Source organism: Balaenoptera acutorostrata, chromosome X (assembly GCF_949987535.1).
Source record: "Balaenoptera acutorostrata chromosome X, mBalAcu1.1, whole genome shotgun sequence".
NCBI classification, from domain to species: domain Eukaryota; kingdom Metazoa; phylum Chordata; class Mammalia; order Artiodactyla; family Balaenopteridae; genus Balaenoptera; species Balaenoptera acutorostrata.
In genome coordinates, this window is record NC_080085.1 from 16,647,921 (window position 1) to 16,672,791 (window position 24,871).

Sequence of the window (24,871 nt, forward strand, 5' to 3'; positions counted from 1 at the left end):
ATTTCTCTGTTTCTCAGATTATTAGTTCCGCAAACAAGAGTGAGGTTGGTGGAGGCCACTGGTTGTCACATGTCACGAGGACAGACTGTCCCAGGGACTCCGTTCCAATTACCTTGGGGGTTTGATGCGTCTTCCCCTTCTCCTGCCCATCCCCCACTCCACCCATCCCAGCAAACTTGCCTAATAACCTGGATCATTTATAAACTTGTCAACAGCCAGAACTACAGAATGAGCAGTTGAATGGAAGGAAGGATAGGCTACTGTCCAACAAGAGGAAGTGTTATCAGAAGTGGTTTAACTGTGAATTCTTGAAAAAAAAATTTCAGGCCGCTTCAAGAATCTTGAAGGTTTTAGTGTCTGAAGGTCGGTTTAGCATGCAAAACCTACGACCCGCGTGAATAAATGCGGGGCCAGTTTGGCTTTGGGAACATCTAGAAGCTCAGAACCCTTCCTGAAGGGCGGGCCCTCGACTAGGAGCAGCAGCAGCACCTGGGAATTTGTTAGAAAAGCAAAATTTCAGGCCCCACCCCAGACCTGCTGACTCAGAAACTCTGGAGGTGAGGCCCGGCTCTCCAGGTGATTCTGGGACACACTCGAGTTTGAGAACTGCTGGATCAGAGCATTAGACTAGTGCGCTTCCCGCCTATTAGCCACAGTCTGACTGTACCATTAACAGACTGAAGGCATGCAAACCTCATCCGAACCTTAAACATTAAGACAGAGCTCCAGCGGCTGCATCTATAACATCCATGAACGTATTTATCTAAACCACCATTTCGGGCTTGGCAAGTCCCATAAATTCATTTTTTAATGCCTAAGGCAGTATCCCTTATTTGCTCTCAAAACTACCTGTTTTGCACTACAAAAGGAGTTCCTGGTATATTTTTCTGCAACAAAAAGAATAAATCTATGCTTGCTCTTATATTAATCATAGTTACATATGTATGATGTATCCTCTCTCAACCTTTGGCTTTCCAAACTAGATTAGTAGTCTGTCCACATTATCCTCATAAGGAAATCTGAAGCTGGAAAAAAAAAAGTTAAAATCCCTAGAAGGAACTGAAGCACTTATTTCTGACTAGAGCACGTTCAGAACGTTCCAGTTATTGGAAGAATGACTAAAGGAATTGGAGAGTTGCCAGATTTAGCAAATACAAACACAGGATGCCCAGTTACATTTGAATTTCAGATAAACAGCCGATATTGCATGGGACATACTAAAAACAAAAAAAAATTATTCATTGTTTATCTGAAATTCAAATGTAATTGGGCATCCTGTATTTTATCTGGCTACTCTAGAACGGGGAATACTGACCTGTGGGAAGGTTTGGGGGAGACAACTGTCCTCAAATACTTAAAGGACTGTTAGGAGAAAAATGGGCTAATATCAATATAGACCCAGAGACTAGAACCCATGGGTAAAAATTACAGGAAGAGCATATCCGGCTCAACAGAAGAAAGACATTTGTAACTATAGGAATTCAAGTAGAGATGTGCTGAGGAGAGTGGCAGGAAAGTCAAGATTTGGGAGTGTCTGTTGAGCGGTTAGGCTAAAAGATAAAGCCTCTCTGACTTGAAGGCCTATGAATCCCTAAATTGCTTGAGTTGCCATCCTCTAGAATCTTCCTGCCTCGTGAACTATGCAAACTGCTCTGGGTATACACGGATAAGCCCTGGCTCTGCGCGTGGGCGAGAAACAAACGGCAAGAAAGCATCTTGGACTTCCTTGGTGGCGCAGTGGTTAAGAATCCGCCTGCCAATGCAGGAGACACGGGTTCAAGCCCTGGTCCGGGAAGATACCACATGCCGCGGAGCAACTAAGCCCATGCACCACAACTACTGAGCCCGTGTGCCACAACTACTGAAGCCCTCATGCCCTAGAGCCCGTGCTCCACAACAAGAGAAGCCACTGCAATGAGAAGCCCACGCACCGCAATGAAGAGTAGCCCCAGCTCGCCACAACTAAAGAAAGCCCGCGCACAGCAACGCAGCCATAAACAAACAAACAAACAAACATATAAATAAATAAATAAATTTTTTTAAAAAAAAGCATCTTGTTCCATCGAGGAACTTGTGCCCGTCCTACTGGTAGAGCCTAATGAAACATATTTGTGTGCATTTTTTCCCCATGTGCTTTAAAAAAGCCATTAAGATTATGTAAGGATTTTTCAAAAGCGTTTCAATGATGATAAAACCCTTCACTGCTTTCAAACATAAAACAGATACATAAGGAAACTCACCCTTTGTCCTGCTGTCCATTTCTGTTTTTGACGAGTCCGGAGTTGCTGCAGTCGGAGGTAACTTCTTGCCAATAGTCTGAGGGGAAAAAAGATGATCTTTACTCATCAAGATGATTCTCTCCATCAAGCAAAGGAATAAAAAGGATCAAGATCATGATGACGAAATGCTCCCAACTGGTCCTAAAAACCTCATACTTAAGTTTTGGTACTGCTCTGTGTATTGGCTGCCATTCTTCCATTAGGCCTGGACCTCAGTGACAGATAGGTGGGAAAACCAGGTTAAAAAGGCTTTATCCTTGTAGGCACTCCGTATCTCTTATTCCCATTCTTCCTTGGTTCTCATTAGAAGGTTGATTACTTTCAGCAGAGAAAACAGGGACATTTCCACTCAGTTTATGAGAAGCTGACTCAATCTATGGCCCAGAGGAGGTGTTCAAAGTGTCTGCAGCTTGGAAGGAACGGTAGGAAGAGGGAAGGCACAAAAAGACAAAGAAGGAAGGGATGGAAGGATAGAGGGCCAGAAGGACAGACAGATGATGGGCAGGTGGAAGGACAGGCAGAAGTCAGAGTGTCCAGGGCAACTGCGCCTTGTCGTGTCTCCTTCTAGCCATCCAAAAGCCAACTTGCTCCAAAGGTGGAACAAGCAGGGCCGGCAGCTCCCTTCCTTCCCACCAGCCTTTTAACCCTCCAGGGCTTTGAAAAAGGCCAATGCTGCAGACCCGAGGCATCTATTTAGTAGTTTAAAAAAAAAAGAGGGCACTGCGCCCTGGTGGCGCAGTGGTTGAGAATCTGCCTGCCAATGCAGGGGACACGGGTTCGAGCCCTGGTCTGGGAAGATGCCACATGCCGCGGAGCAACTAGGCCCGTGAGCCGCAACTACCGAGCCTGCGTGTCTGGAGCCTGGGCTCTGCAACAGGAGAGGCCGTGATAGTGAGAGGCCCGCGCACCGCGATGAAGAGTGGCCCCTGCTTGCCGCAATTAGAGAAAGCCCTCGCACAGAAACGAAGACCCAACACAGCCAAAAATAAATTAATAAATAAATAAATTTAAAAAAAAAGAGTCTGTTTTGAGTTCATTTTCTTCCTTTCATTCATAACTAATTCTATTATCATCCATTATTTATGAACCTTCCACAGAAAAGACTGGATATTGTCTCTAACTAAAGATATTCCCCCAAACACAGGCAACTCAGCGGCTCAAAGCAACAAAAATGAAAAACGAGACGAGCAGCAAAATGATGGTTCCAAAGGTGAGGTCTGTCCCCACTCCTGTCCTTGGCCATCCCATTTGTGTGATGGTGATTAACGCCCGAGGAAAACGTCGACTGATACCAGGGAAACAGCTCTCAGAACCAAGCAGCTGCGTGAATCTCCCCAACAATGAGGAGTTTCCCCAGTGAGAATTTCGGCCACTGGGAAAACCAAACATATCTGCTCCTTGAACACATGAAGGGGAATGAACTGCATAATTGACATACTGGCACGGTGGAATTTTTCTTCAAATACGACTGATTCACCACAGTTTTTAATTTGAAAAAGTTCTTCATGCTTCAAATGTTGAAACTAACATTAAATATGAATAAATCACAGAAAGAGGGTAAGATAAATCTAATCCTCAGCCCTTAGTGAATTTTTAAAAACATTTGTGACAGAAAGCCTTTACATTTTACACGGTGACGTTTTTATTTAGTGCTGCAGGGCTTTCTATATTGGATACAAAATGAAACCCAAAATATTATGCCGCTCCTCAACCGCCACTAAGTACTCAAGCTAATAACACTGTGTGATTCCGAGGAGACATCAAGGAGGAAAAAAGCTTGTTGTTATTTGGCCATAAGGTCACATTTGATGAAAAACTGTTCTTAGAATCATCTTGAAAAATCAGGAATTGACAGTAAAAACAGATGCACTCATAGTGTCATTCGCATCCCTGCTCGCACTTCCAACAGCATCTCCATCACTCTCTTTGTTTTTCCCTTTTGTGGACCAGAATAAAGCATCGCTGCTGTTAACACATTAGGAAGAAGAAAACAAAAACGATTAATCCTTTAGTTATTGCTGACAGTAGGGAGAGGAAATCAGGAAAACACAGCGGTAAGCACTACGTCCAATCCTGACTTTGCTGCCGTTCCTGAAAAAAAAATCAGACATCCAACGGTTTGGGCCTTAAGCCAGATGCCTTCCTTTAGAGAAACTTTCACAGGTTGTGTATTGTTACGACACCCCCTTACTTGGTAACAAAAGGAAGTGTTGCCCTCCATCTCTGATGTCCTGGTTTACCAGTGCGTCCAAGCTAACAGACATCAAGAAAGGCCACCAGCTAAATATACTTACTTCTGAGCAGAAAGACATAAGAAAGCAAAGCTTACTTTATTATTTTTTTTCTTGCTATTTCAGAAAATATAGCACACTGGTCTCTGCGTGGATCCCAGCATTGGGGGGTGGGGGCGCAGTGAAGCTGATATTGCACTCATCTTCTGGGGATGCTAGACCTTAACTCCCTTCTTCTTCCTCATGGGCCTTGAGGAAGGTCTAGAGTAAGGCCAGTTCCTCCCTTCTCAGCCTGGTCTTCCGGGCGTCCCAGAGATGAGAGCTGTTCAGGTGTCTCTCTCTTCTCTAGGACCCAGACCTAGAGAAGTATGGTTCCCAGACCTGCGGCACTAGCCTCACCTGGGAACTTTGTTAGGAAGTCAAATTCCCAGGCCCCGCCCCAGCCGTTCTCAATCGGAAACTCTGGGGATGGTGCCCAGCAGCTTCTGTCTGAACACACCCTCCAGGGGATCCTGGTGCACGTTCAAGTTTGAGAACCACCAACCTAGATGTAGGAGGGATTCCGTTAGCATTAACCAAATCCCTTTTCTGGGATTAACAACTCGGGTGCCTATTCTCATACCTAGACAAATTATAAAACATCTTTTTCACTCTTCTTCCTCTCTTCTCTACCTCCTTCCACTAAATGCCTTCCCCCTTCTCTATTCTCACTGGCATAAGAACTTGTCATTGCTACTGAATAAGTCGGTTCAGAGAGGCAATGAAGCTTAGTAGAGCAGACAATGTGACAATATCACTGAGGGAGAAGGAGGGGGAGCATAGGTGGCCATGAGACCCTTCACTGAAGGAGTACTGAAAGGATGAAACGATGAATGGATGGATGGATGGATGGACAGATGGATGAATGGACGGTAAGACCGCTTTGAACAAAAAATGGAAGACTGTATCTAGCCTCTCTGGGCTCAGACTGCCGTGAAGGCCAAGTGGGCAGATCCCCACGACTGTGTCGACCTTCAGGGACAGCCAAGCCCTGCTGCTCCTCTGTGGTGCTTCCCTTTACTGGCATTTGGGGTGGGACATTTCTTCGTTGGAGAAGACCCTCACACACTACAGGGCAGCTGGCAACACTAGCTCCTGCCCACTAATAGCCTACGGTGCTCCTTCCTCACTGCATCCACCCCAAACACCCCACCCCTTGCCAAACACCCCATTTGAGAAGCTCTATCCCTTGCCCTTCCTCTAAATATAAGAACAAAGACAAAGGTAGTGAATTACTGCGTTCTCGCCCGGCTTCCAGCTTCCCCTACCTCTGAAAACATGTTTGGTCCATTGGGCTAAATGTGAAGAGAAACCCCAGCTTTTAAAGGGCATGCATCACGAGAGCAATGCCAAGTTCCCGTACACACATAGGTCCTACATAGCTGAAGGGCAGCCGCAGTGCAGGCCTACATGGACGGACACATTGGGGAATCACATCCATGCATCTCTCATCCACCTTGCAGGCAGTAAAGAAGGACGCTAAGCTTGCAGAGGCTATGGAAGAGCATTCGGGATCTCCACTTGCGGCTTCCTTGGCAGAGCTCAGAGTTCCTGCCTTCCTGGGTGGCACAAAGAAGGTGTTATCCAGGACAAGCACGGGCCACACACTTAGGGGTTGTGTTGACGCTGCTCAGGACGCAGCTCCTTCACCTCCTAAGAGATCTGCAAACAGGCCCATTTTACCGCATGCCTTCGATGGAGGGACTCTTGGGCTCTGCTCCATAGCTCAGCCCAACACGTCCTCTTCTACTCCATGCCGTGGCTAAAGACTTCCTAGGACCCACACCCGCGACACTCTGCTCTGACTGCCCCCCAACTCAGAGGCTGCTGCTTGATCTGGGAGTGGATGTACATGTGGAGCTGAAATGTATGAAATGTATGTATGAAATCTATGGAGCTGAAAGCTCTACAGACTATTACTATCAACCCACTTCGACACACAGTAATCACCAAGTTGGTGTCAACTTTTGTCTCTCCTGTCACACCCTAATCTCCATTTAAAACCTGATTTTTAAAAATTAATAATTCAAAAAATTCTTCCCTTTGAATATGTAATACCAGAAGTCCCCCTGCTGTTAGCTCTCTTGACAAAAGTACTAAGTAAAGTTTTGGGGGGTTTTGTGTACAGTAGGGGCATCATATATACTCCTAGCTCTGTAAGATCTGATAACACAGCCCCAGGACAGATAACCCACATATGATTTCAGTTAGTAGAGCTAGTAATTTTTTTTCTTTTCTGTGTCAAAATGAAGAAACTAATGCTTGTAGGAAAGACAATCACTGGATTGGACTCCAGTGGAATCCAGTTCCCTAATGACTAATATATCTGTTTCTCTTCACAACTGCTGGAGTGTGAGACCAGGATCCTGCTCAAACCAAGTGCAAAATCACTCCTCTGACTTTATTCTAATTCAGATGCAAGCTCCTTTGAGTGTAAAAAAGTTTCCAGTTACAGGACAATGTTAAGGAGAAGAAAGTTTACGTCCTATCTCTGAAAGTCTCTTCTCAAATAATACTACAGAAAACTCTGAAATCACAAAGGCAACCAGGTTCGCTGGGTAGGGGGAGGAGTGAGAGAGCTCCTTGCATCCTAGCAGTTGGTGAAGCCCCCCTGTTGGTAGACCAGGCTTTCTGACGCCTATTCTAGAAGAGGGTGATCTTCTGAGAAGCTATACGGAGACATTACTCAAGTGCTTACACAAAGCCAAACACAAGACATGACTTTTCAAAAAGCTGGTAAAATACAAGATAAAGGATGGCTCTTCGAAGGCACGACTTTGACTACATTAGTATCTGACAGTATCTTCCCTTTCTGTTCAGTACAGATTTGTTAAATACCCATTCGATGTGAGACAGCGAAGCAGATGGAAAGGCAAGAGGACGCTGAACATCGCTGCACACACTGAAACAGCAATTTGCTGGGTTCTCCACAGCGGTGTTTTGAGGGGTGCCCAACCATTCAGCATGGTTATCCCAAATCCCGGTCAATATACAGGAAACAGAGAGATACAGGCTACGGGAGAGAGCGATGAGAAGAGAAACAAAACAGTATCTGTATATGACCATATCCACAACCTTTCAGCTTTCCTTTTCCACCACAAATCAGAGAGCTATACAAACTGCTATTAAAAGTCACTGCCAACTTTTTATATTTATTCTTACATGCTCCTTTCATGAACATCTATGACTGATGGTATTATGAAAAGTCTGCTTGGTGCTCAGCAGGGAGCGGTAGGAGCAGGGCAGAAGCCCCTTATGTAGGCAGCTCCTGTCTGAGCCAGAAGAGAACTAGTACAAAAGAGTGTCCATACAATGGAGTGCCTGCGTACTTCTAATGGAAGGCTTTTCTACTCGCTGGGAAATTTACATTAGCAATTGTCAATTCACCCGCCTTTGGTTGGCCCAGCTTAAACGACTTGCTATCGACAGAAGATATGCCAGAGTAAAATACAACTCCAAATTCTAAAAATCAAATGCATGGTCCAGTGAAAGAAAAAATATATTTGTAGCTCCATTCTACGGACAGAGGTTACCTCTGCAATACCTCACATACCACTGTGTTAATTCTGACGTCTCCAAAGGGGTATGCTTCATATAAGTAAGTCTCCTTTCAACTTGGCTAGAAGAAAAGATAAAATGTAAAAAGTTGTCTTCTGATTATGAAGTTGGGCTTAAGACTTACAGTTATTCACATAATGTTTATTTCCCTGGTTGTCTTGAAATGTTAGTGATAATTCAAGTTACATTAAACCTCCTTGCCCAACCAGAGTTAAAGACCTTGTCAGGTTCACAGCTGCTTTAGAAGTATTTGTTAGCTGTATTCCACTTAGAAGTTTAACGGCTTTTCTCCTCCTTTCTCTTCCGAAACAGTGCACTCCTTGAGGGTAGGACCTAGATGTTAATTATTCTCTTATCTCCACAAAGTGAAGGGTTAGGAAGTGTTTGTTGAGTGGAGCCAGGAATTTGGGGGCACCATCCCCTCACCCTTTGCCCTACCATGAGCATCCTACCACATCACAACAGGTAAATGAAGGGAGCTGTCCTCCTTGACAAACCAGACTCCTCTTGGAGCCCCACTGTTCGTCACTGTCATGTATCAGCTCTTCCAGCCTGATCTCTGGTGACAGCACATTGTCCAGGATGTCTTCCTAGACCTCTCTGGCCCCTGCCTTACTCCCCTGTTCTCATGCACATGACCCCAACCTCCGATTAATTATTGGTTGCCATAAAGAAGAATCCAATCTCAGCCATGTTTCTGGTGGACCTTTGTCTGCCTATGATGTCCACATACTCTTCGTAGCCTGCTCCCTCAGATTTTCTCAAGTTCCTATTATGATCAAAGGACCCTCGCTTGGAGGGGTCATTATCATCCAGGTATGTGTGTACATACACACACACACACACACACACACACACTCCCAAGATGTTCCGCCAACCAACCAACTAAATACCAAAACACCTAATGCCACAATCTGGTAAATTTGGGAAACACAGGATGCTTGGTCTAATCCTTGCATAATAGCATATTAAAGGCTCTGAGAAGTCCTGCAGTTACAGATTAATTTTATCCTTAACATTTTCTCAGTGTTTTCTAAACTTATCCACACAGAAATCCTACTTCTTATGATACCTATCGACACATCACGAGAACGAGCAGTCCACAGAAGAGGTAGGTGAAGGTCACCACTTCTGCTTCCTAAATTCTCTTGGCTCGTCCTCTCTGCCTCCTAGACTCACAATGTGGAACCCACCCTTGACTACTCTCTTACTGCACCTTCCCATATCAAACCCACCACCCAGTCCCTGCTTTCAGCTTCATCCCTTCCTCTTTGACCCCAGCCTATGGGCTTTGTTACTAACACAGGAACTATTTCCACAGTTTTCTAGACAAGGATCCTATTCTCCAATTCAAGCCACTTCATTAGCTCTCCTGTAGACTCAACTTTTATTTATTTATTTATTTTTTGGCTGTGTTGAGTCTTTTGGTTCGTGCGAGGGCTTTCTCTAGTTGCGGCAAGTGGGGGCCACTCTTCATCGCAGTGCGTGGGCCTTTCACTATCGCGGCCCCTCCCGTTGCGGGGCACAGGCTCCAGATGCACAGGCTCAGTAGTTGTGGCTCACGGGCCCAGCTGCTCCGCGGCATGTGGGATCCTCCCAGACCAGGGCTCGAACCCGTGTCCCCTGCATTAGCAGGCAGATTCTCAACCACTGCGCCACCAGGGAAGCCCTAGACTCAACTTTTAATCACCCTCCACCATCACCCCTTACCATATCTACTTCAAAACACTCAGAATATATACTGCTTCTCAATGGCTATTCATGTAATTCCCAAAGCCCTGAAGACATTCGAGGGTTTACTTCTGATTGCTGCAACTTGGCAGATCTCTCAATGGCTGGCATCTTTCTCTTGTGCTCTTAAGATGAATAGCCAACTTTGACTATAAGACACCTACTTCCATCTTAGATGCTTCCATTAGATCTTCTAGGGTTTACTCTTTCTCTCTGTCCAATAGATACTTCAGTATCTATCATTTTACTGAACATGTATATATGAAGTCTGTTTTATATTTGTATATTAAACACACACGCACACTCTCTCTCTGAGACACGTGTGCCTCAGTAGAAAGATGTACCTAAGAATTTGAGCCAATTTCTAGAATTAACCATTCACTTTAACTTCTGCCAGGATCTGATCATTTGGTTCATTTGTTTGCTTTTTGAATACCTCAGGAGACCATGCCCTAAAAAGCTGGAAAGAACCATCCGACGCATGCATTCACAGGATGAATAGGATTTTCTCTTTGTCAAAGCAAAGTAACTTTTTGAAGGTGTAGTAGGGGCTTCCACTTGTGCCGGGGAAATGCAGTGCTGAAGGAGGAGTCAAAACCTACTTAAGTGCTCAATGAGGTGGAGGGTGTACATTCAGACAACATTAAAATCATAGAAGGCAGCTCTCCAAACGTCTGACAGTATATGAAAATGCTGTTTCTATTTTCCCCCCACTGTTCCCAAGAGAGGAGCCTGCATGCTATTTTGTTGTCGGATCATCTTATTCACAGAGGATAAACAAGCCAGAGTAAATTTCCATTTCATATACTACTTCGGCAAAACACAGTTCGCCAGTACGCTTTCAAAAGACTATTTTCTGCTGTTACGACAGATAAAAGGAAATCTCAAGCCTTTCTTCTACCAGAGGATTAGTTTTATCTTTTGATTAATAATGCCTTCCTTTTAGATGCATTTGGAGAATTTAAGAAGAGTGTGGGTAAGGAAGAGAGAAGGATGGTATGGGAGCAGGGAATATCATGGGGCCAGTTTGAGTTCTGTTCATCCAGTGCTTTAACATGAAACTGGCTGTATATACACGGACCAAGTCCTAATTTTCTAATAAAATAGTTGTATGAATTCAATTAACATACAAAGATCCTTTCCAGCTCTACAATATTTTGACTTACTCAATCCCATCTCACCTTTAAGGTGCAGCTAAAGTCCAGCTAGCTAAATGTTTTCTACTGACATGCAGCCCACATTTGATCATGACATTTTTCTGTGTATGAGATACTTGAGGGCAAAGCCACGTTTATTCAGTTTTCCTTTCTGCATTTAAAGTGAAGCCTTGCCTCAATCACTCTTCCTCCGTCCCTCCCTCCCTCCCTTCCTTCTTCCCTTCCCTTCCTTCCTTCCTTTCTTTCACTCACTCACTCACTCACTCATTCATTTATTCAGCATTCTTTTTTAGAACTACTATGAGCCATGATCTATGCTGGAAGCTGCATATACAAAGATGAGATGGGCAGAGTCCTGGATCTCAAATGAGTTCAAAATTTAGCAGTGGAGACAGATTAACCAACAAGGCATCACAGTCCAAGGGATAAACACTACAATAAAAGTGTGCATAGAAAAGAAAAAAGGAGCCATTAACAAGTCTACATGGGGAAATAAGCCTCACAGCAATGATGCAGCTTGGGTTAAATTCTGAAGGATTAGTAGGAATTTGCCAGGTAGAAAATGGTAGAGAGAGTATTCGAGCTAAAGAAAAGCAGGAGCAAAGGTGAGAATGTAAGCAGGGAATGGGGGCTTCACAGCACAGAATGGGGCCAATGGAAGGGGGGATCCTGTAGGTGGGGTGAAGGGAGGAAGAGCTGCTTGGGCCAGGAGGCCAGCAAGGTAAATGGAAGCCAATGTTACCGTTTGTGCTTTATCTTAAAGGCAACTGGTAGTTAGCAGAGGTGTGGCATGATCACATTTGTGACTTTAAGACCAATGATCTGGTGGCATTGGGAGGAATAAAGAAGAAAGGGAAGGGCATGTGAAAGTCAAGGAGATAATTAACTAGGAGGTTGACGCAATGATCCAACTGAGGCAGTGAAACTAAGGATGCGGAAGAGAGGCTGGAGAAACACGTAGACTGCCAACCTGCCCATATTCCACAATCACGACAGGGATAAATCAGTGACTGTGAATTGGTGTGAATATAGATGGAAAAATACCCAAACTCTGTTATGTTCTTGAGTCAACATATATGTATTCTACAGAGGTACTAAGTGCCAATGGTGTACAAAGAACATTAAGTTCAGACCCTGACCAGAGAGGCAAAAGAGCTAACTAGGCTCAGGGAAGCATCATGGAAAATCTATCCTAATGAGAAGAATCACGGTGGATGTGTTTCTCAGGTCCCTGATGCTGGTGTGGTGACATTAGTAAAAAAGTAGTAGGCCTGTGATAGTTTTGAACAGTTAGCTTACTGTTAAAACACCAATCAATCTACCATTTGAAAACAAAAACATTTTTTAAAAACAGAGGCACATAAGAAGCTCTGGACACATACGGAAAAGCATCTTTCTAATCTGACAAATTTCAAGTAAACAGTTTAGTCAAATATGTCTCCAAAAATGTCTTAACCTAGAGACAAAAATGGGAAATTTCTTTTCCCCAAAAGAAATTTCCAGAGAAGCTTTTCTCTCCTTCAGAGTAAGGAAAGGAAATGAAACAGTTTCAATCAGAAAAGAGGTAAAACTTGGAGCAATGCTTTGTTGCTTGGTTTTCAAGTAAAATTGCTACTTAAAAGGCTAGGGCATACAATGGAATATTATCCAGCCTTAAAAAAGAAGGAAATTCGGACACATGGTATATAGCATGGATGAACCCTGAGGACATTACACTAAGTGAAATAAGCCAGTCACAAAAGGGCAATACTATATGATTCCTCCCATATGAGACACCCAGAGTAGTAGAAATCACAGAGACACAAAGTAGAATAGTGACTGTCAGGGGCTGGGGCAGGAGGAATGGGAAGTTGTTGGGTACAGAGTTTCAGTTTTACAAGATGAGAGGAGTTCTAGAGACAGATGGTGGTGATGGTTGCATAACAACGTGAGCGTATTTAATGTCACTGAATTGTACACTGAACAATGGTTAAAATGGTAAATTTTATGTTATGTATATCTTACCACAATTTTTAAAAAGGCTTAGGGTATACTCCTCTTTCCCTACAAGCCTCTCTTTATGTAGGAATATTGACTAAAATGGCAAAAAATTGCTCACGAGGCTCTGATATCCTGCTATTCAATATTCAACCACAAAATAATCAGGGGGTGCATACAGCATGTAATGAGGTGAATTAGAGAACAAACCCATCTTTGTCCAGAAACTCACCTCAGTCTTACGGGAAACACTCCTTACACTTCTAGGAAAGATAACCTACTGACCCCATAAAGACAATCTCTAAATCTGGCTAATGCTAAATAGCTCTGGCTTTAATCCTGTATGACTCATTCTTTACTTTCATCAACTGTTCCACAGACTCCCAGAGAATAACACTTATTCCTTTTTTGAATCATCCGGACTCCCCAATTTTATAGAAGAACGGAAGAGAAAACAGCATCAAAGGTTAAAGACTCAATGATATTATCTTTATATTTTATTCTTACTAGAAAGAACAAGTTCACATCACGTACTTATGCAAAACAGGGACTTCCAAAGTACACTCAGAGGTCAGGTACACATTACTTACATCTTCTAGACGTCCAGCGGAATACCTAGAAAGATGACCCCAAGGTGCTCCAAGAATGGAGATTCTCAAAAAGAGATCAAATTGAACTCAGGGCACTTCAGTGACTAGTTACTAAGACATTTAACAATGAGGGGTGAACCCAAATTGTGTGCCTTCCATAAAAATATCCTAGATGCCAACTGTTGGAATTCTCTCTCACCTCCCCCTGCTCCTACTGAACTTGCTTTGAATCTCGAGAACAGCACTCACCACCCTCTGCCTTGTGATTATGGCTACTTATGTATGTGTCTGTTTCACCGACGGGGACTTTAAACGTGTCTTGGTAATCTGTATCCTTTGATGTGCCTTGCACACTAGAGGTACTAAATATTCATAATTTACTGCAGTCAACAATAAATTCAACATTCAACCAAAACATTTAGATTTATGGGGAAAGTACTGTGTGCAATGCATTTTCTAGGCACGAGTGATATAACAATGGAACAAATCAACCTGTTTCCTCTTTCACGACAGCATCTGGTGGTAAGACGGAATTAGTATTGAGTAGGAATTCCCCTCTAAGATCAGACTTACCAGCTATGTGATCCTGGGCAAGTTACTTAACCTCTCTAGACCTCAGTGTCCTTGCCTGAAATGGAGATAATAGGTACCTCATAGATTTTGCTAAGAAGATTAAATGGAAAAAATGTATATAAAGTGCTTCACCATTACTACTGTTATTGAATTTTACCGAATAAAAACAATCATCATAATGCCTCTTTATGAATCTAGTTACAAAGAATGACTGTTTCAATTACAACACCTTTTAAAAACAGCAGGTTAACTGTCACTCCTTTGCTTGGGGACTGGAGAGCATGAAGCAACTTTTACAAGACAGTCGCACAGCAGAGACGGGCTCAGAGGAAAGTGATAATTCTGAAAAAAGATCAAGGAAGAAAAGCAACAGCCATTGCCATATAGTCGCTGCTCAGGAGGCAAGGCAGAAAAAAACAAAGAAAAGAGGAGAAACGACAAGGCCCAGAGCCGACAACCCACAGAGCTTTCAAGTCAATAAGGCTTCGGTTAAGGTGGCGCCCAACAGTGAGTGGCCGGAAGACTGTTCCAGAAGCCCCTCAAGTACGAGCCCATGCCGACTGCTTCTGGCCGCGTCCAAACTGTTATCTACTGTTAATGATGGAAAAACAACAAGGCGTGTGTCTGGGGAAAACGGCCTGTTGTCAGAGAACAGAAAGCCTTTTACTGAGCATTTTGATACTCAGGAGCAAACGCACCACCACAGAAAATCACCCCACGCCATATTTTACAAAGCTTGGCATCCATTCAATAATGGATGAAGAAATCCTAAATTGCTAGGCCAAACAGATACTCCTCCCAGGCAGTTCAGGAATCGGGGCCAAATGAGACCATAAACTCACGTGATACAGATTTCTAAAGCCACTAGTGGAAATTACTGACGGACACTTAGACGTGAAAAGCTGGATTCACAGGCCTCTACCTGGAAGGGGCCAAGACTTCCTGCCAAAGGCTGCTCTTAAAGGCTTCTTTCAATACCAGCAAGGAAGGGACAACTGGAATTCTGTTTGGATCCTATAGGTAGTACATTAAATTCAACAAACCTTGAGGAATGCCTACTGCTACACAGCCCACAAGGCAAAACAGCTTTCCCACGTTCTTTTTATCTTTACGTTTTCAAGAAAGTGCCGTGTTCTCGGCTATAATATTGGAAATTTAAACGTAGTGTTGACAGGAGTCAATGCAACCACCAGATTCCAGATCTCCCAGATCCTCTAGGTATCTAGAGCCTCAAAACGGAACATTCCACAGCCTTCTAAAGAAATGTCTACTGAGAGTTTGTAATGACATGGGAAATTATATATAATGCTGAGTGGAAAAAAATACACAATTATGTGTGTGAAAAAAATTATGCGTGTGGTATGATCTCAACCGGTTAAAAATGTATGGCAAAAGGAGTGAAAGTAAATATGAAAAAATGTCGACAGTGTAGGCCCCGGGGTGATTCAATTATAGTGCTTTTTACTTTCTTTTATATTTTTCAACTTTCCAGTGTTTCTACAAACCAGTGATTACTTTTACAATCAAAGTTTTAAGAAAATAGCACACACTAACATAGGTGGAAAGGATGGCCCACCTCTTCACATTATTAATGCCTTTCTTCAGGTCTGACTTGATTTGCAACACCTCCTAACTAGAAATCACATGCAGCTTCCATTAGCGTGTCATTATATTTCCTTTTCCAAGTCATTAGTAAGGATGTTAAGAACATCAGATGTAAAATGAGTCATGATGGTAACTCACAAGATACCACCCATATATATAGAGCATCCCCGGTCATTTATCATCACACTTTACTTACAGTTATTCATCAGTTCATATCCTCAGTGATTAAGTGGATGATATAAAGTCATTTTCAATTAATGTTGTTCCAAATAAAGTATTGAGTCATTTTATCAAATGTTTTCAAAGTCAAAAAATATATTTCCTGCTCTTCTAATTAAACCCATGAATTCCTATTCATACATGTGAAGTTGAATTTACTTTGTAACTATTTTTACGTGAGTCCTCATTTCCCAGTATTTGAAGAAGTACTGGTTTAAGGCGTGTGACCTATCTGTGCAGGGTCCACAGCTTAACTGTTCTCAGTTTTCTACCAGTTCTCTAGTTCTTCACAAGCAAAAACTCTTTTAAACACAAACCAAAGGAATTATTACAGTTTCTCAAATGGGAGAAAAACCAAGTGTGATGAGAACCAGGCCCCCCAAATTTTGAGGTCCACTTAATGTGAACATACTTTGATTTTGCTGCCTTTCAAAAATCAAGCCTGACTTTTTAAAAAATGAGATTCAAAGGCTTCCCTGGTGGCACAGTTGTTAAGAATTGCCTGCCAATGCAGGGGACACGGGTTTGAGCCCAGGTCCGGGAAGATCCCACATGCTGCAGAGCAACTAAGCCCGCTCGCCACAACTACTGAGCCCACGTGCCAGAACTACTGAAGCCCACGCACCTAGAGCCCGTGCTCCGCAACAAGAGAAGCCAGCGCAGTGAGAAGCCTGTGCACCGCAACGAGGAGTGGCCCTCGCTCGCCGCAACTAGAGAAAGCCCGCGACAGCAACGAAGACCCAACACAGACATAAATAAATAAATAAATAAATAAAAATTTTTTAAAAAATCTAAAATGGGATTCAAGTTTGGGGTGTGGACAGATTGAATAAGTGCACTTTTAAGAGGAACCTTTTTGTAGAATAACTTCTGGTCTGTTGGAGCAAACATTCAGTTCAGTCTGTGCTTGGCTGCCATTTATATTCATTCATTCATTCATTCATTTATTCTAACTTTAGTTTCGTAGCAAGTGTCTGGAGGAAAAAGAGTTCTCTTAAGGCTATAAATTCTCTTTAGGATGCCTGATGAGTTTTAGGCAAAGCACATCTTCACCATATGAACAAATGGTATGTCTTTCACTACTCACTTGGCATGGTCTCTCTTTCCTGTACTGAAATATTCCCCCATTCTCTTCGCCTTTCTCTGTAACGTATACAAAGACTCCAAACCACACAAAATAGGGGGGAAGAAAACCCTCATTTAAAAAACAAAACACGAAATCACCTATTTTAATCATGTGTTTCCTTAAGTGGCACTCTTTGTGGTTATATGTTATTTTCTAAAGGCATATTTTGGTTTTTTATGGGGGCGTGGGGAAGACAATATGCACAGAAAATATCCCAATTGATGCATTTTCTGGTCTTGAGAAATCCCTTGCCCTTTTCTATTATAATGGAGAACGTTCATTTCAGTGTTCTCCACGTTTGAGTTCCTGAGAGCAGCAATTCCTCCTTGTGCCTTCCAGAAAGATATGCTATAGACTCAGCACAGGGAAAACAATACACATTCACGGAAGATGGTGACGAAGGAGGACAGAGACCAGTGATGGTAATTCTGGAGTTTATAACCCATTCCCTACTCCTGAGTTATTATACTTAATCTATTTCAGACAGGTGGGTTTCAGATGGCCATCTACGGGGCTTTCAGGGAAAGATTTCCACACCCTTCCCATCACAGGACAAGGAAGAATTTATCAGAGCTCACTACTGGCTACTTCTCCCTTATTCCCAGGCTGGCACCATGTCTCAAGTTAAAGGGGGCTCCCCTTTTTTCGGCCATCAATGGCACCAGAGAACGGTCAACCATCAACCCCAACATAATTCTTCATCTCCTCCTCAACTCTGTTTAGCCTTCTCTCTTTGCCACAGTGACCATCACTGTTCCACACTCCAGACCAATCACCTGAGTTCTAGTTTCTTGACCATCTTCATTCATTGCCTCTGTCATCGCCTCTTAGAGTACCCCTGCCTCTTTCTAGTCGTTCAGTTTCATGACAAGACGATCAACCCATGTTAGATCTTCATTTCACATAGAATTTCTAGACTAATGTCAGGGTTGGGCTACCCACGAACGCACTGCTCTCTGGCCCCATAAAACCACTTTTAGTACTTGGAAACTGTGATGCCTCCCTGACCTGGCTATGTCTCTTTTGGTTTCTCAAGACCTCTTGTCATCTCTTATCTGGACTGCTTTTCTCCTCTCCTGCCTAATGACCTATGACTGAAGGCTCTAGTCAGAAAAACCTGGAGTTGTTTGAGCTCTTGGGCAATGAATACAAAAATTACACCAAAATGTCAGAGATGCTATAACCCTTGACTGTAAGCACAGTAAGGTCACCCATCAGTTACATTCTGCTCACCGCTGTACTGCAAATCGACAATGTGACATGCGTCGCTTAGGCAGACTACTTCCATGCATGGGCATAGAGTTACCTACCAACTTTGTAATGTTTCAGCCTCTTCTGAGTCAAAAATAGCAGTATCTGTATTCACATCACTTGAAAAAACAGGATTCTATATTATGAACAAGTCTACTTTCTCTGCTTCTAACAACACCTGAATGCAGACGGGACTGGGGTTTGAAGCAAAAGAAACTAAATCTAAAATTGAGACATATAAGACAGAAAATGTGTCCAGCTCTCCCAATGCAGTAACTGCTAAGCACTGTACCAAGAGGACGAATTTGGACAACTCTAGGATCTAAAGTCTTGACATTTTACATCACTACTTCTCTTATTATCAATTTTGTTAATTGTCTAGAAAAGGTACCCAAGAAGTTTCCAAAAAGCTGCCTCTAGTGAAGGAAAAAATGAGAAACCCAACTAAGAAATCAAAATAAAAAGAACAGACTGAGCAGATGCTACCAAAACAAATGGAGCAAAACATATTAAAATCACTGGCGGGTGAAAATGCTTAGCAAGTGAAAGAAGAAAAAGAAAATGAGGCAGTAAATCCATCTTTACCACTTCTAACTTCCTCATCTTAAATGAGCAAAACAGAAATATGGCATCTGAATGATACAGACTCCAAATATCTGCCTTCAATTTTCCAAACATTGCCTATTTTATTCCTAAAAGTTCAAGGATGAGTTTAATTGGGGTGACACTCCTGAGTCACAGGCCATCTGTGAAATGGCTTAACGATAGCCTTTTGATGAAGAAGTGGCTTTTAAGGCAATTCTGGAAAACTCTTAATTTGTAAATTGTTCATTTTATAGCCCAAGTTGAGAGAGAAATCTCTATTAGAGGTGTCAGTAGGGGTTATTGTACTTATGCTTCCATGTTTTTCTAGAGCACTTATGGGTATACATTTATTTAGGATCTGGCCTCCAACATCAAGAGCCTGAGTTGAGAATAAGGCTGTTATCTCATAATTTTTAAATGGCCTCAGATGCCACAGAAAAATACAAAACAGGTTGCTGACTAACTGAATGATCTCTGTGATCTAAATTCTTTCAACGGAAGCAAAGACAGACCACCATGCAAAGTAAGCTGGATAGCTTGTTTTAAAGTTGCCAGCTTTCATAGAGCATTAAACTTAATCCATCCCATTGTTCTAGTTGCCTAGAACATCATTTTACAACTAGGGAGAATCTCTGAGAGAAAAAGACAAGCTAGGTACTGAAGCAAGATCATTTTAATGGCCACACAGAAAATTTTAAACCCTCAAATTTCAGGAGTCACAAGCATCTGCAAACTCTAGGATTATAAATATTACGAAATAATTGTTAATACATGAACAAAAGAGGGCCACGATGAAATACTTACAGATACCTCAGCCCACCCCACTGAAGAACGTCAATTGAAGCAAATGAACATGTCGGCAAACAATGTACAAAAAGAAGGACTTTCATTTCCTGTCCCCAAGGAATTCCAGAGCAGAAGTGAGGAGAGCAAATCAATCATAAAACTGGCTTTCCCCACAACGTAAGATGAAACGAGTACTATCATTTAGAATTAAAAGAGCGCAAAAGAGAAATTCACCTTTTCTCAAACCAATGGTTTTGAATCCGCTCTCCATAAACCTGTGAGGGGCTAAGTGAGACGCCGCAGTCCTGTCACCCTTAAACCTCTGAAGCCAAGTGACACCAAGGCTCTCCGCTCATCTTTTCTCCAGGAGCTGCAGGAACAGGGGAACTAGTCCTTCCTTGAAACAATCTGCAATCTCTTGGGATCGTGTAACTGACCTGCTAGTTCGTGGGGGTTCTCAGACAGAAGACCTCTTCCTCCACTCCTCATTCTAAGATGAGAAGAATAATATCCTTTCCTATTAGTGATAGGCAACATGAACACACGTTAAACACCAATTCCAACCACAATGAGATACCACTTCACACCCATTAGGATGGCTATTATTAAACAAAGAAAAAAAGGACTTCCCTGGTGGCCCAGTGGCTAAGACTCCACGCTCCCAATGCAGGGGTCCCGGGTTTGATCCCTGTTCAGGGAACTAGATCCCACATGCCACAACTAAGAGTTCGCATGCCACAGCTAAAGATTCCACATACGGCAACGAAGCTCCCACGTGCCGCAACTAAGACCTGGCTCAGGCAAATAAATAAATAAATAAAAATTAAAAAAACCAAAAAACAGAAAATCTCAGGTGTTGGCAAGCATGTGGAGAAATTGGAACTCTTGTGCATTGCTGGGGGGAATGTAAAATGGTGCAGCCACTGTGGAAAACAGTATGGCGGTTCCCCCCAAATTAAAGAGATTTACCAGATGACCCAGTGATTCCACTCCTGAGGATATACCCCAAAAAACTGAAAGCAGGTGTTGGTATGCCAGTGTTCACTGTAGCATTATTCACAGTAGTCAAATGGTGGAAACCACCTAAATGTCTATCAATGGAGGGATGATTTTAAAAATTGTGATATCTCCATACAATGGAGTGTTATTCAGCCTTAAAAAGGAAGGAAATTGTGACACATGCTACAACATGGATGAGGCTTGAAGACATTATGCTAAATGAAATAAACCACAAAAGGACAAATATTTTATGACCCCACTCTCATGTGCGGTCAAATTTGGAGAGACAGAAAGTACAATGGTAATTGCTAAGGGGAGGGGGAATTGGGAGTCAGTATTTAATGAGTACAAAGTTTCAGTTTGGGAAGATGGAAAAGTTTTGGAGATGGATGGTGATGATGGTTGTATAACGATGAGAATGTATTTAATGCCACTGAACCGTACACTGAAAAAAGAGTAAAATGGTATCATATTATATATATTTTACCACAATAAAAAGATTCTATATTTCTACAAGAGTAGGCAGAAACCTTTTATGGGGATTTCCATTGGGAAGTAAAGCTGAGTGTGGGATTGAGAAAGTCTTAGTTTTGTTCTGCTGGAATTTTTTATCATATACTTTGGTTATTTTCATTAAAAACAAAACCAACCAGAATTAAGTCGGCTTATAACCTGGAAGTTCCTCTTTTAAAAATTCAGCCAGAGGAAATAATCAGGGAAGGTACAATAATGTATATATTAGAATGTTGTTTTTAATAGTAAAATTGTGGAAGCAACATAAATAGTTACCACACAGGGATTGGTTCAATAAATGGTGGTGCATCTTGACAATGAATGATCACACAGCTCTCTGACAGAAAAGGGGGACCCATAATATGTTAAGTTTTAAAAACAGGTGACATTTAATATGACCTCATTATTGTATGAAGAGTGAGGTGTGTACTGCATGCACATTCAGGCTCAGATAAAAGTCTGGAAGGATACATAGAAAATGCTGACTACGATTACTCCTGGATCAGGACAGGAATAAAGACGCAGGCATAGAGAATGGAGTTGAGGACACAGTGGGGGGAAGGGTAAGCTGGGACGAAGTGAGAGAGTGGCATGGAATATATACACCACCAAATGTAAAATAGATAGCTAGTGGGAAGCAGCCGCATAGCACAGGGAGATCAGCTCGGTGCTTGGTGCCCACCTAGAGGGGTGGGAGAGGGAGGGTGGGAGGGGATACGCGGATATATAGCTGATTCACTTTGTTATACAGCAGAAACTAACACACCATTGTAAAGCAATTATACTCCAATAAAGGTGTTTTTTAAAAAAAAGGGCAATTTCTATTTATTTCTTCATATTCTTTGAGTTTTTATTATTATAATAATTTTTGCAAAGAGCTCCTGTAGTCAGAAGTAACAGAGCTATTTCCACTTGGAGAAACAAACAAGCAAAGGGTTTGGGGGGCACTCAGCAGTACAACGTGTAGTTTACAGGTCACTAACTTTAAGGGGCCACCCTTCCTGTCCCATTTCCAGGCCCTAGTCTGACGGAGCCAGAGAGGCCATCACCAAGACTCCCACGTTTCACAAGTTACACTCCATCAAGCTTTCACTCATTTCCCAAATGAAGAGTCACCATCTGAATTTTGCATATAAGTACCTAATTCTGAGTTTCACTTTTCAGAACTCAGATCAGTGACACCCAGCAATAATAACAATCAGCAAGTTTCAGATATCTTTCAATAGGAAAATTCTCTCAAGCCACTGCAGAGGAATATATTTTTATTTTAGCCAACTGCTCCCTTCTAGGCAAGCAACAGACACCATTCAAAAAACTTTCAAGAAGTCCTCCTACTCTTAAAATAATGTGTTAAAACAATGTGTTTCCTTTCTGTCATGCTATTTTCCTTTTTTTGAAATTTTGAAAATATTATAAGTTAAAGGCGACAGAAAAAGACATAGATATATTTTACAGATACCATCAACTCTCCCCTTAAAATTTTTTTTGCAACAAGAAACAGCAATGTGGAAGACATATGACACATTGTAAGCTTTACTTACCCTGTGGTTTATTTAGGGAATTTTATTTTGTGTTTGGAAAATGACAGACTTCTGCTTTTAGGTAGACAAATATGAACAACTCACAGAGAGAAAGCAGAGCACCTATTACTAGCAAGCTTTTAGAAAATCAAATAATTTAGTGGCAAATAAAATAGTGTCTCTATTTTACTCTGTATATGAGCAAACGAATATAAATGTCCAGGACTACAAAATTAGCCAAATATCTTTAACTCAATAAAAAGCAGTTCAACAGCACCCAGAAGTCACTACTCACAGCTTCTCCATTCGCAAGGAAAACTCCAATGTCCATGCCCCCCAAGAGTGAAATGCCCCAGGGCTGGCTTGCTCTGCGTGGACGTGTACTCTCCTAAGCTAACCTGAAGAGCAAGCTGGATTTGTTTACCGCATAAACATCTGTAATTGCTAAACATCTCGGTGACATGGGGTAACAGTTACTGCTTATGCAAACTGCCCATCCAAATTACTCTCTGCAGTATGAGCGCATGAAAACCCAAGACACAGAGAAATTGGAAACATCTGTAAAAATTAATGGCCGAATTAACCAAAGTTGGGGGCTGGTTAAAACAGCTAAATAGTTCCAGTGCAACATTTGATTTGAGAAAATAATCCTCCACGTTATAGGTTGCTCCTTAGCCTATCCACAGCACCCCTCTGTGGGGGGTCCTCGCTGGCAAACACTTCATTGTAACCTACCAATGCAAACCCATCACAAATCTTGTTAACAGAACAGTATAGATAAGATACAAGTTAAGAGAATTTATTCCATCTCTAAAAGCAAAAAAAAAAAAAAAAGAAAAAAGAAGAAAAAAGAAAAAGAAATACCTCTTCTCCCATCATGCAGGCAGCCTCCTCTCTTCAGTTTGAAAAGGTCCCAGAACTACCCTGGAAGCCTCCCACTTCCTTCCAACAGCCAAAGGCATGGAGCCTGAAGGACCCAGCCTAACCCTGAGTCATACTTGGGACCAAATGAGCAACGGGGAGAACAAAGCTCGCATTTGTTTATGGCTCAGGAAGCCAGGGCCGATTCATGGCTTGGGTGGCTTCGAGAAAAGTCCTCCTTCCTCGCCTACATCGCCACAGGAATCTAGGCTGCCTCCTCGGACCCACAGGTGTGACCGCTCGCACAAGGAACACACTCAAGGAGCGTTTATTTGGCAGGACCCAGCAAGCACTTCTGGTTAAAAACATCAGAGAGAAAATAAAAAGCCCACTATCTTTCAATAGATACCGTGATGGGGAGCAAGAGATGTCTAAAATATGGTTTGTATACGAAATGCCCATCGTGAAAGTGCCTGTATTTTAAAGAAATAAAATTAGTTGTACCACACAAAAATTACTCATTAAAAAAAGAAAAAAACTGAAGAAGGAAAAGCAGCCATGCCTTTATAGAAACACTTCCCCTAGGAAAAAAAATAGCAAGATTGCTGCCAGCCATGTCATCGGTAGTAACCTAACAGATCGGAATAAAGTGTTTGAATAGCAATCTTGTTTTTCGCCCACATGAGATACCATTTTAATTACCATTGTAATGAATTCAGAGCCCAGTGGTTAAGAGTTCAAAACTCTATACGCAGGGTGTCTGAGATCAAATTCCCAGCTGGGCCACTTCCTAGCTGAGTGATCTTAAGCAACTTATTTGGACTCTGTTCACCTCAGTTTCCTTATCTATAAAATGGGGATAATAGCACCAAGATACAGGGTTGTCTGGAAGATTAAATAAGTAATATATGTAAAGTGTTTATAAAAGTGATTGGTACACAGGAAGCAGCCTATGAGCTACTATTACAAATTCAGGACCACTTCACAAAGCAGGATGCCACGTCAACAGTATCCTCACCTTACCACAGTCCTCACATACAGAGACTCTGATAACCGGTTTTAGTTATTAACTGTTAAGTTAATTTAAAAACCATTTATTCAATATTTATTAGCCACCTGCAGTGTGTAAGGGGCTTTGAATAAGATGCTGTCCCAGTCCTCAAGAAACTTGCAATCTGCTTGGATAAATAACACATAGATCTGTTTATGTGTCACGCAAGAAAACAAATGTGGGAAATGTCACTTGGCTGAAAATGGCAAGTGTGATCCAA

General features: G+C 42.2%; 1 protein-coding gene across 4 annotated transcripts in view; it reads right to left on the reverse strand.

Annotated features, from left to right (window-relative positions):
• The window catches only part of SH3KBP1 (SH3 domain containing kinase binding protein 1), a 350,137-nt gene that overhangs the window by 112,803 nt on the left and 212,463 nt on the right, over positions 1–24,871 (reverse strand). For all 4 annotated transcript variants that reach the window (XM_057538746.1, XM_007174679.3, XM_007174678.3 and 1 more), the window contains one exon: positions 2,241–2,316. In XM_057538746.1, coding sequence (XP_057394729.1) covers positions 2,241–2,316 — 76 coding nt within the window. The remainder of the gene's footprint in view (positions 1–2,240; positions 2,317–24,871) is intronic.